Source organism: Rattus norvegicus, chromosome 4 (genome assembly GCF_036323735.1).
Source record: "Rattus norvegicus strain BN/NHsdMcwi chromosome 4, GRCr8, whole genome shotgun sequence".
In the NCBI taxonomy this organism is placed as follows: domain Eukaryota; kingdom Metazoa; phylum Chordata; class Mammalia; order Rodentia; family Muridae; genus Rattus; species Rattus norvegicus.
The window spans coordinates 176726192-176738430 of record NC_086022.1 but is presented as its reverse complement, the minus strand read 5'-3'; the positions used below and the strand labels follow the sequence as shown (position 1 = coordinate 176738430).

At 40.0% G+C, this 12239-nt stretch overlaps 1 protein-coding gene across 9 annotated transcripts in view; it reads left to right on the top strand.

Moving 5' to 3' along the window:
• Positions 1–12239, top strand: part of Slco1a3 (solute carrier organic anion transporter family member 1A3) — a 43519-nt gene that overhangs the window by 11293 nt on the left and 19987 nt on the right. For 5 of the 9 annotated variants that reach the window (XM_039108406.2, XM_039108403.2, XM_039108402.2 and 2 more), the window contains 5 exons: positions 413–545; positions 5698–5804; positions 6220–6366; positions 6804–6902; positions 7986–8207. In XM_039108406.2, coding sequence (XP_038964334.1) covers positions 413–545; positions 5698–5804; positions 6220–6366; positions 6804–6902; positions 7986–8207 — 708 coding nt within the window. The remainder of the gene's footprint in view (positions 1–412; positions 546–5697; positions 5805–6219; positions 6367–6803; positions 6903–7985; positions 8208–12239) is intronic. The other 4 variants (XM_039108409.2, XM_039108405.2, XM_063286730.1 and 1 more) reach the window with 2 other exon arrangements.

Genomic DNA, 12239 nt, shown 5'->3' with positions numbered 1-12239 from the left:
TTTTTCAAAGTAATTCAGCCAACTTTATAATGAGGGCTTCAGTTTGATTTTCTGCAACTTGACCTCTGTGGCTGCTGGAGAGATTCTCTTCACGGGCACACTTCGAAACCTTTAGATTGTTTACTTGCATGTGGAGCCATTCGACTTTACCATACAGTTCATTCTTTTCCTTCATTAAAATTTCCAGAGATACTAAGAGCAACAAGCCAGCAAAATCATTTTCTGATTTTTCCCTCAACATGTAGAAAGTTTTGTACACCAAATCACCTAAATCATGAAGACAATCAAATGCATTAGCTTCTTTAAGTTTGAAATGTAGTTTCAACCACAGGACTTCTACATGCTGGAGAAGCTGTTGACTAAGAGCTGCTAATACTTTACTGAAACATGCGTTCCCATTCCCTCCTCCCAGGAAATCTTTTGTTGATTATATTTGTGAGTTATTTTGGAATGAAACTGCACAGACCTATCGTGATTGGTGTTGGATGTGCAGTTATGGGCCTGGGTTGCTTCATAATATCACTACCTCATTTCCTCATGGGCCGGTGAGTATTCAACTTTAACCTACAGGAAATGAGATTCAGAATTTCCTTTCTGGGAGGAGGATAGCTCTCCTAGCTCCGTAGCTTGAATGACTACTTGAGTAAGTCCTTTGCCACCTCAGTCAATTGCCTTTGATCCATATATTTTGCCAAGTTTCTGGTACTCTTTTATTCTTGCTATTTTTCTCTCGCCCCTTTCCTTTCTGCTGTTGCTATTTGAGCACCGGCATCTTAGATTTCATTCATACCTTACAATTTTCTATTTTTTTTTCCTTTTTTCTTTTTTTCGGAGCTGAGGACCGAACCCAGGGCCTTGCGCTTGCTAGGCAAGCGCTCTACCACTGAGCTAAACCCCCAACCCCACAATTTTCTATTTTTAACATCTTGTCTTCTCATCTCCTTGTTATTCCTGGGAAATTTAACTTTGTCATCCAATCTCTTGAATATATAATTCATATCATTGAATATAATTGGATATATAATTCATATCATCATATTTTAAAACTTTTATTGTCAAGCATACCTATCTAATATATCTCTTCTGAGGGAACATCTTGATATTTTCTCAAGAATTCAGTATCTTTTCCCGTGGGACTCTTCATCTATTTTCATTGTCTCTGGCTCCTTCTTCAAATGTAGGTTCTTTTTCTTTGATTTACTGTAATAGGGTGTTTCCCATAATGGCCTTGGTTATTTATTCATACTTAAGGGAGAATATTTAAGAAGATATGGATGATCAACAAGTGATTGAGCAGGGCTGGTTAGTGATTGAGAAAGATTTGATTTTGAGCTGTTTTGGAAGTGTGCATAACTAACTTTTCATCCTGGGTGGAAATTGTCTGCTCTTGCTGAAGGGTTAGAGATCAGCTAACCTGAAAAAAATGGAATATAACCTTTTAGTATTGATAGTTTTAAAAACATAATGACTTTAATTTTCAGCCTCTGTATCCTCAGAGTATCCGTTTGGATCCTCCTGAACCTCTGAGCATTTCCAGCTGGAGAGATGAAGAGCAGGCCTGAGGATTTAGCTATTCCTTATGTGCACTTTAACGCTCATTTTAGACTTAGTTCTGTGTGCCCAGCTGGGCCCTGCAATGGGAGAATCTTCATGCAGCTTTCCAAGGAGGCCTAGATGATACCCTGTTGTGCCCTGTAGCATGGTTATATTTCCCCTTCACCTTCTGAGGCAGTGGCTGTTCACATATTCACAACCCAATCTCAAAATTTTATGGACCTTAAGCCTCATTCAATCTCTCATTTGCATTTTTAAAATTTTTTAGCTATTTTTTATTTTGTGTATATTCTGTTGGTCGAGTGTGTGTGTGTGTGTGTGTGTGTGTGTGTGTGTGTGTGTGTGTGTGTGCTTTCTTGTTAGGTCAGGCAATACTCTCAGGAGTCAATTCTCTCTGGCTATCCTATAGGACCTGGGGTGGAAGCTTGCATTCAAGATCTTTACCCATGGAGTTATCTGGTATTCAAGAGACCATCCATTTCTTCATTCTTTTCTTTTTTCCTTTCTTCCTTCTTTCCTTTTTCCCTTTCCTTTCTCCCTCCTTCCCTCCCTCCCTTTCTTCCTTAGCTCATAGTGCCCTTAAACTCACTATGTAATAAAGAACAATCATGACCTTCTGATCCTCTTGTCTACACTGTCTGACTGCTGGGATTACAGGGATTTTCCACTGTGTCCAGTTTTTATGAATGCTCAGGATCAAAGCTAGGATTGGCGATTATGGCAGTTTTAGCTCCCACCCATCAGCCTCTCTTCTCCATCCCCAGATCAATTCCTCCCACTGACTTAGAAAAGGGCCAGCCTTGCACAGTCATTAATCAAATATGGCATAACAAGCTACAATAAGAGCAGGCACACATTCTCACATCAAGGCAACACAGAAAGGGGGAAGCAGTCCTAAAGTCAGGCAAAAGAGTCAGACAATCCCTGCTCCTACTGTTAGAAATCTCATAAGAACACGGAGCTACACAACCCTAACATATACACAGAAGTCCTAGGTTAGGCACAATCAGGCTCCCTGACTTCTATGAGCTCATTTGAATCCCAATCAGTTGATTCTGTGGACGATGTTCTTATGGTTTCCTTGAACCCCTCTGGCTTATCCAATCCTTCCTTCCACTTCCCCAAAAGACTCCACTTCCCAAAATAACCTTATTATTTGGTTGTGGGACTCTGCATCTGCCCCCATCAGTTCCCAGATGAAGTCACTCTGGTCTCTCTGATGATGATTACGCTAGGCTGAAATCCCTATATATCCTACAGGCATGATAGATTATAGGTTGGAAGATATTTTCTAGTTCATTTCATTTGCCTATGAATTTCATGAAGTCGTTATTTTTGATAGCTGAATAGTACTCCATTGTGTAGATGTATCACATTTTCTGTATTCATTCCTCTGTTGAAGGTCATCTGGTTTCTTTCCAGCTTCTGGCTATTATAAATAAGACTGCTATGAACATAGTGGAGCATGTGTCTTTGTTGTATGTTGGAGCACCTTTTGGGTATATGCCCAGGAGAAGTATAGCTGGGTCCTCAGGTAGTGCAATATCCAATATTCTGAGGGACCTCCAGACTGATTTCCAGAGAGGTTGTACCAGTTTGTATCCTGAGTGAGGTAACCCAATCACAGAAAAACACAAATGGTATGCACTCACTGATAAGTGGATATTAGCCCCAAAACTTGAATTACCCAAGATGCAATCCACAGACCACATGAAACTCAAGAAGAAGGATGACCAAAATGTGGATGTTTCACTCCTTCTTTTTTAAAAAGGGGAACAAAAATATTCATAGGAGGTGATAGGCAGGCAAAGTTTAGAGCAGTGACTGAAGGAATGGCCATTCACAGCCTGCCCCACATGTGGCATATATATATATATATATATATATATATATATATATATATATATATATATCCACCAAAACTAGATAAGATGGATGCAGTTAAGAAGTGCGTACTGACAGGAAAGGATATAGATTTCTCCTGAGAGACACAACCAAAACATGTCAAATACAGAGGCAAGTGCTGGCAGCAAAGCACTGAACTGAGAACAGGACCCCCATTAGAGGAATAGAGAAAGGATTGAAAGAGCTAAAGGGGTTTGCAATCCCACAAGAACAACAATGCCAACCAACCAGAGCTTCCAGGGACTAAACAACTCCCCAAAGACTACACATGGACTGACCCATGGCTCCAACTGCTTATGTAGCAAAGGATGGCCTTGCTGGGCACCAATGGAAGGAGAAGCCCTTGGTCCTGCCAAGGTTGGACCCCCAGTGTAGGGGAATGTCGGGGGGAGTGGTAAGGGTAGATGATGAGGGGAACACCCTTATAAAAGGTGAGAGGGAGGGGATGGGGACTTATGGACAGGAAACTAGAACAGGGAATAACAATTGAAATGTAAATAAGAAGTACCCAATTTAAAAAAGAGAGAGAAAAAAATTGTAGGTTGGAGGATTTGTGACTGAGTTGGTAATTCTATGCCTCTACTTGAGTCCTTGTCTGGTTGAACCCTACTTTTTACTGCCATTTTATTGTCAATTGGGAAAATAAATGGACCTCGAATGAACAACTGAATTTAAAGTGGATATTGAACCAAATGAAGGCTATTTTATCTTCTCAAGCATTTTTGAAGGGAACAGAAAGTCTGTGAATAGAATATATCTATCTATCTATCTATCTATCTATCTATCTATCTATCTATCTATCTATCTATCTATATCTATATATCTAATCATCTATGTATTTTTCTTTATTTTCTATTCAAATCAATGTCAAGAAATATTTGGCAATTATAGCATTTTTCCATCTGCCAAAAGAGATAATTCTTTGAGGCTGACCTTTTCTCCCACTATCATGAATTGAGAGACACAGGCCTTTGCCCACCACTTCTCTGGCCACCATTTTGGGGACATCCAAAGAGGTTTTATAAGGAAGAGTTATTCTGAGTTGTTTGCTATATCGTGCAGAATAGAAATTAGAATGTTGGCGAATACAGCTCCCAACTACTGCAGACTTGAGCTGCCCAGGCTCATGCTTTCCTCTGGGTGTCTCTCCTCTAACCAAGGTGAGCAATGTATCCAGCATATTCTCTGATGCGGAGACTTAGATGGACAAATTTTTCTACCTCTCTTGCATTTAGTCATTTTCTTTCCTGCTCCTTGGTGATGTGCTCAAGTGAAATTAATATAGTTTGTTAGTAATTTTAGTCCCATGGCTCTATGTAGTCAGGTGATAGTTTCTGTCACCTCTTGTTATGAATATGTAGAGTTTTTCTTCTGTCAAAGTTATTGAACATATGAAAGAATGATTGTTTCAATTCACAGAAAGGAAGGTTAGGGCTAAAGCTCAGAGAACCCAGGGTAGGTGTCTTGCTTTGTGTTTGTGTCTCTCTAAAGCGTTGTCTTCTTAATTCTACATTATTGAGTTTTTCTTTTTCTTTTGTCTCTGTTCTTTATGTCATGACAATTATATCTAGGAAATGGTAATTTAGAAATCACCATGAGGTGCCATTAGAGAATCTGAAAGTTTTGTCAACCTATGTGTACTTCAGAGCTAACAAGTTTTTGGTGATTATCAAGTTTTTGCTTTTGGTAATATTGATTACTTCCATTTATCATCCAGGTTGTTTAGTTATTTTTGACAGAGGCTATCTTAAAGCTTATCCTGGCCTCTGAATTGCAGAGTTGAGGGTGGCCTTGAACTTCTGATGCTCTTGTCTTCACCTCTCATGTGCTAGGGCAACTGGCATGAGCCACCACGCCCATTTCATACAGTTTTAGAGTTTAAAACTAGAGCTACATGTCCAGGCTATTGACATTGATTTCGGCCTATTTGTGTGTGTGTGTGTGTGTGTGTGTGTGTGTGTGTGTGTGTGTGTATCAGGGGACACTATGCTGCGGTCATTATCTCCTTCCACTTTCATGGGGGTTTCTGGGATTGAACTCAGGTCATGAGGTGCAGCATGTACTTTACTTGGCGCATCATCTCACTGGTCCTGCCTTGCGATTCCTGATGATTAGACTGACTGCTCTGGAGATTACTGGTTCTAGATGCCCTGTTTTCAGGGAAGCAGGAGTCAGTAATGTACAGATGATCTCCTTGTGGTCAGCTCCTCACTCTGAATGTTTCCTGTGTCCACACAGATATGAATATGAAACAACGATTTTACCTACAAGCAACTTGTCCTCAAACAGCTTCTTGTGTATGGAGAACCAAACCCAGACCTTAAATCCAGCGCAAGACCCAGCAGGTTGACTCCTGCTTCTCATTGCTTTCAGCTCAGAGACTCAGACACAGAATGTTCTTTTATGAAGGGTTTTAATACGACACTGGGTTTAGTAGACATGTGAGACAAATGAACACAATTTATTTCCCTCTTCATGGAAGGGATATGTTAATAACCTAGACTACTCTTCCTCCTGAGTCTGCATATACTTATTAGAATCCTTTGCTTCTTAACCAACTTTCTGATAGTTAGTCCCACATGGGAAAAAGTCTTAGAAGGATGGATTTAGACCCACGCTGTGATCTATATGGTTGGTCTTATGTGGTTTTCTGTTGCTGTAATAAAACACTAACTTGAAAAATTATTTACTGAAAAATTTGAACTGTCAGTAACACTTGCTTGTCAAATACTCATGAAGCTTTCTATTGTTTTAATGCAGAGTGTGTGAAAGAAGTGAAATCACTAATGTGGATATATGTACTGGTAGGAAATATTATACGTGGAATTGGTGAAACTCCCATCATGCCCTTGGGTGTTTCCTACATAGAAAACTTTGCCAAATCTGAAAACTCTCCTTTATACATTGGTAAGTTTCAAAATCAGGGTAGAAATCAATTATTTATTCTTACCATTGCTTTATGGTTTCTAGAATAGTGGGCAGAGTGCTATGGCACAGTTGGTTATAAGACTGTTCAAATGATTGGAGCTTCTTCCTCAATGTTTGAACTAACCAATGTATGTATATATAACATATCTATGCATATGTATATGCATATATACATGTCTCATAGATACTAAGGTTATTTTTTACATGTTGAATATATAAAAACACCTGAAGTAGGGTAGTATGTAGCCAAATGATAGAGTACTTTTCTAGGTTCTTTGGTTTGATACCCAGATCTGCAAACGGAGGAAAAGCAATCTAAGATTAAAAATAGTTCAGTGTCAAGGCCTTTTTGTGTGTGTGCACAAGCAAAAATTCTTTGTATAGTTATGTAATGTCCTGTCTCTGTTTACTTCCAGGAATTCTAGAAACAGGAAAGATGATTGGCCCAATATTTGGGCTTTTGTTGGGATCCTTCTGTGCAAGCATTTATGTAGACACAGGGTCTGTGAATACAGGTAACAATGCATTTTGTTTATACAGTCCAGTGCCTGGGTGTGGGAGAATGCTCAGGAATGCTATAACACTGGCTCCTTTGATCCTCAGTTAGGTAAATTATCACCACTTACAGATGGCAGACCTAAGAGGAGCAGAGGTTAGGGTAAAATGCCTCATTCTGATTGAAGATCTTCCATTCTCCCATTGTATTTCAGCTGCATCTTTTGTTTCAAAAGATTTACTCACATGGGTTTTATTCAATGAGGCAGACACAGTGGATGACACAACAGACCTTTTAGTTATGTGGTGAGCACAACATTATAAAGGTTGCACACGACAGGCAGAAATATTGAATTAGTGCTCTCAATTATATCACCAAACAGTGCTATATAAAAGTAGTATTTTCAAAAATAAATACACAAAATGTAAAATAAATGAGGATACCATGAAATTCACTCTCTCTCTCTCTCTCTCTCTCTCTCTCTCTCTCTCTATATATATATATATATATATATATATATATATATATATATGTAGGGATGGGGTGGGTAGTTCACTGTGTGTGTGGGTGCTTGTTGAGGTCAGAAGAGGGTATCAGATCTCCTGAAATCAGAGTAGTAGGCAGAGCTGAGTTTCCATGTGAGTTCTGAGAATAAAGCTCACGACTTCTGAGAGAGCAACAATGACTTTTAGCCATGGAATTGTCTCTGCAACCCCCTTCCTCACCTACTGTGATGTGTTGAGACAAGACTACAGCAGGGTAAAGCTATTCTTAAAAATGTCTCAAATAAATATTGTTTCCGTCTTTTTGAAATTTAGGTTTCAATAATATTCAATGTAGTACTCTGGAACCTTTCCTTCTTATTTGATTTTAACTTCACCCTATTGATCAACCTCGGACATTTTTTCCTAAATGTCTGAATTAGCCAAGCAGAGTGGTAGATGTCAGTACTCCCAGGATTTGGTAATCACATGCTCAAGTCTCAAAAAAGAACAAGAACAAATTGTGACTAGATTACAATGATTAAGAACATCAATAATTTCCTTCAGCTTACACAGGAAAGAATGATGCCAGCTAACGCAGTATCTGTATTTCTTCACAGATGACCTGACCATAACTCCCACAGATATACGCTGGGTTGGTGCTTGGTGGATCGGCTTTTTGGTCTGTGCAGGAGTGAATATCCTGATTAGCATTCCCTTTTTCTTTTTTCCCAAAACACTCCCAAAGGAAGGATTACAGGAAAATGTGGATGGAACTGAAAATGCCAAAGAGGAGAAGCACAGAGAAAAGGCCAAGGAAGAAAAACGAGGAATCACTAAAGGCAAACATGGAAACTAAACTCTGTTTGGTATAGATGGATCTGTGGTTTTTGGGCACTTGTCACCTGTACTGAGATAAGACAGCTTGTCAGTAATCATCCCTACTCACCTTTGTTAGATGGCTTCCTCTTCCCCAGTCACCACTTGGAAACAACTGACATGATAGGGAACCTGACTTACCCTAAATTAAACTTTAATAGAAATTTCAAGTCAGTCTGAACACTCAATAAGCAAATATTTTTTTCCTATCTGTTTTGACAATCCTGTTTTACAGTAAATATTAGTCCAAGTTAAAAAATAACTGGAATAACCGGAAATAGATATCCAAGCTATAGATAGTGGTGAAGGAAATCCTGTTTGATAAAGAAAATATTAGTTCAGCTGTGAGCATCCTTGAAATCAAGACTGGAAGGAAAAACATGACAGTTGACATAATCCTCGGTATGGAAGGTGTGCGATAGTTTACAGGGCAATTGTTCCCTTAGAACAGACTGTTGTACAATGAGCAGGAAGGTTACTAAGCGGCCATACAGAGGAGAGATGCTTCTGTGAGAAGCTAGGGTGGGACCTCGGAGTGCTCAATGGCACACGGTCTTAAAACGTGGCACTGCTTTCACACTGGTGTGTGTTGAGACCTGATTACTGTTCTCAAGAGATCAGAGATAGTGCTTAAGGGATGTGGTTTGAACTCTGGAATTCTGACAGTGTATAGTTGGAAGATGGGAGGGGACAGTGATTTCTATCACTCATATCCTCCAACACCACTGTGCACTGATTGGTCACTTATCTGCCTTAAATACTAGAGACCATGACTGAGCAGCCAAGCCACACTGGAAGACAGTGCAGAGGCTTGAAACTTGGTCATGTGAACAATTCTCCTGAAAGGGGAAATATTGACTCTACTGTGTGACTTTGGTCTACCAGATCAACCAAAACTTCAAAACTAGGAAAGAGCTTAGCAGAGAGTAAGATGTAGAGAAGATACTTGTGAGCTGTGGAGACTCGATTAGGAGGTCAGGGATTTCAACAGTCATGAGTGAGTTCCAAAGCGCCCAGGAATACAGACTGCAACCATCTCACTCATAACGATGGCTTTTGCCATTACAGTCCATTTCTTTTCATTAAACTGTTCCGCCTCCACTTCTAAATGGTGTCTTCTTGATTCTTTTCTCTCAATAAAATTTTAGACAATTTATTAAGGCAAATATAAAATTAAAAAATCAAGACAGAAGACAGGAAGGCATGAAAAGGAAAGAGACCATTAAGAGTGAATTTCAGCCAACCCATTTAGCAGAGACAGGCTACAAACTGGGCTCAGCTTTTTAAACAGGGAGAAGCTTTAGTTAAGTTGCTTAGAAGGTGAATACACCGACTCCATCAGCAGCACTCCTTACAATGCAACCTTCATATTGAGATGCTTGCTTTCATCACTAGGTGCATGGTCTGCTGTGAAGCTCTGCCGAGAAGCTGAGGTTGTCTGGGCAGCAGCATAGTTGCTGGAGATTTCCAAAGGTTTTTAGCTTATCCATTCTTGCATAAAGGAGTGACAGCATCAGTTTCTGAACTCAAACTTCATCAAATTGAGTCCTTTGTAATTTTCAAAGAACAGACTAGGTACTCTAGTGAGTGGTGGATTATTAATAGAAGGAAAGGGGAGAAAAAGAAATGAAAGTGTGCGTGTGGCCAGACTTGAATCCGTCTCCTCATAGTTTGGCTTGCTGCACATTTGTTTTCCAGTTCTTTTTTAAATTTAACCATTATATTTGTTTACATATCAAATGTTATCCCCTTCCTTGTATCCCTTCCACAAACTTCCACCCCTTCTCCCTCTCCTTTGCCTCAAGGAGGGTGCTCCCCCATCCACTCATCCACTCCTGCCTCACCCCTCTAACATCCCCTTCTCTGGGGTCATCAAGCCTTCATAGGATTAAGCACTTCCCTTCCCACAGATGTCTGATGAGGCAGTCCTCCACTACATATGCAGTAAGAGCCATGGACCAGCTCATGTATACTCTCTGGTTGTTGGTTTAGTTCTCTGGGAGCTCCAAGGGATCCAGTTTTCAGCTCTTTCAGTCCATCCCGTAACTCTTCCATTAGGATCCCTAGGCTCAGTCCAATGGTTGGATGTGAGTATCTGTATCTGTCTTAGTCAGATGCTGGCAGAGCCTGTCAGAGGACAGCCATACCATGCTCCTGTCTGTAAGCACATCTTGGCAGCAGCAGTAGTGTCAGGGTTTGGTGTCTGCACATGAAATGGATTTCAGGGTGACGTGATCTCTGGATGGCCTGTCCTTCAGCCTCTGTTCCATTTTTGTCCTTGCACATCCTTTGGGCAGGAACAGTTCTAGGTTAAAAAATTTGAAAAAGATGGGTGGCCCTATCCCTCAACTTGGGGCCATGCCTATCTATTGGAGGTGGTCTCCTCAGGTTCTATCTCCCTGCTATTGGGTATTTTGGTTAATGTCATCCCCATAGCATACTGGGAGCCCCTTGCATCCCTAGCATCTGGGACTTTCTAGTGGTTCGCCAAGATTGCCCTCCCTGACAGCTACTTATTTCTATTTATTCTCCTGGCCCTCTGGACCCGTCTCCTGTCTTTTCCCATACCTGATCCTGCCCCCATCCGTTTCCTCTCTCTTACTCAAGTCCCTACCTCCCTCTGCCTCCCGTAATTATTTTGCCTCTCCGTCTAAGTCTGTTTGAAGCATCTACCCATTAGCCTTCCTTCTTGTTAAGCTTCATATGGTCTATGTGTTGTATCATGGTTATTTTGAGCTTTGGGGCTAATATCCAATTATCAGTGAATATATAGCATGTATGTCCTTTGGGTCTGTGTTTCCTCACTCAGGATATTTTCTAGTTCCATCCATTTGCCTACAAAATTTGTGAAGTCATCCATTTTAATAGCTGAGTAGTATTCCATTGTGTAAATGCATCACATTTTCTGTAACCATTCTTCTGTTGAGGGACATCTGGGTTGTTTCCAACTTCTGGCGATTGTAAATAAGGTTGCTACAAACATGTGTCCTTGTAATATGTGGGAGCATCTTTTTTGATATATGCCCAGAAGTGGTAAAGCTGTATCTTTAGGTAGAAGTATTTTCAATTTTCTGAAGAGCCTAAAGATTGATTTCCATAGTGGTGGTTGTACCAGTTTGCAAACCTACCAGCAATGGAGGAGTGTTCCTCTTTCTCCATAGCCTTTCCAGCATTTGCTCTCACCTGAGTTTTTGATCTTAGCCATTCTGATTGGCGTAAGGTGGAATCTCAGAGTTGTTTTGATTTGCATTTTCTTGATGACTTGTACATTTCTTTAGGTGCTTCTTGACAATTAAAGATTCCTTAGCTGAGAATTCTTTTAGCTCTGTACCCCAGTTTTCAATTAGTTTATTTGAGTTTTTGGAGTCTAGCTTCTTGAGTTCTTTTTATTTTCGATATTAGCCCTCTATGTGATGTACGATTGATAAAGATCTTTTCTCAATGCATAGGTTGCTGTTTGTCCTATTGACAGTGTCCTTTGCCTTACAGAAACTTTTCAGTTTCATGAGGTCCTATTTGTTGATTATTGATCTTAGAGCCTGAGCCATTGATGTTTTATTCAGGAAATTTCCCCCTGTGACAATGCGTTCAAGGCTCTTTTCCACTTTCTCTTCTATTATATGCAGCATATTTGGTTTTATGTAGAGATATTTGATCCACTTGGACTGGAGCCTTGTACAAGGATATAAAAATGTATCAATTTGCATTCTTCTACATGCAGACCACCCATTAAACCAGCACCATTTGTTGAAATGCTGACATTTTCCCACAATATGGTTTTAGCTTATTGTCAAAGATCAAGTGACTATAGGTGTGTGGGTTTATTTCTCAGTCTTTAATTCCATTCTATCGATCTGCCTATCTGTCTCTGTACCAATACCATGTGTGTAGTACACAGCTTGAAGTCAGGGATGGTGATTCCTCCAGAAATTCTTTTATTGTTGAGAACTATTTTAGTATTCTGGAGTTTTGCTATTCCAGAAGAAGTTGAGAAT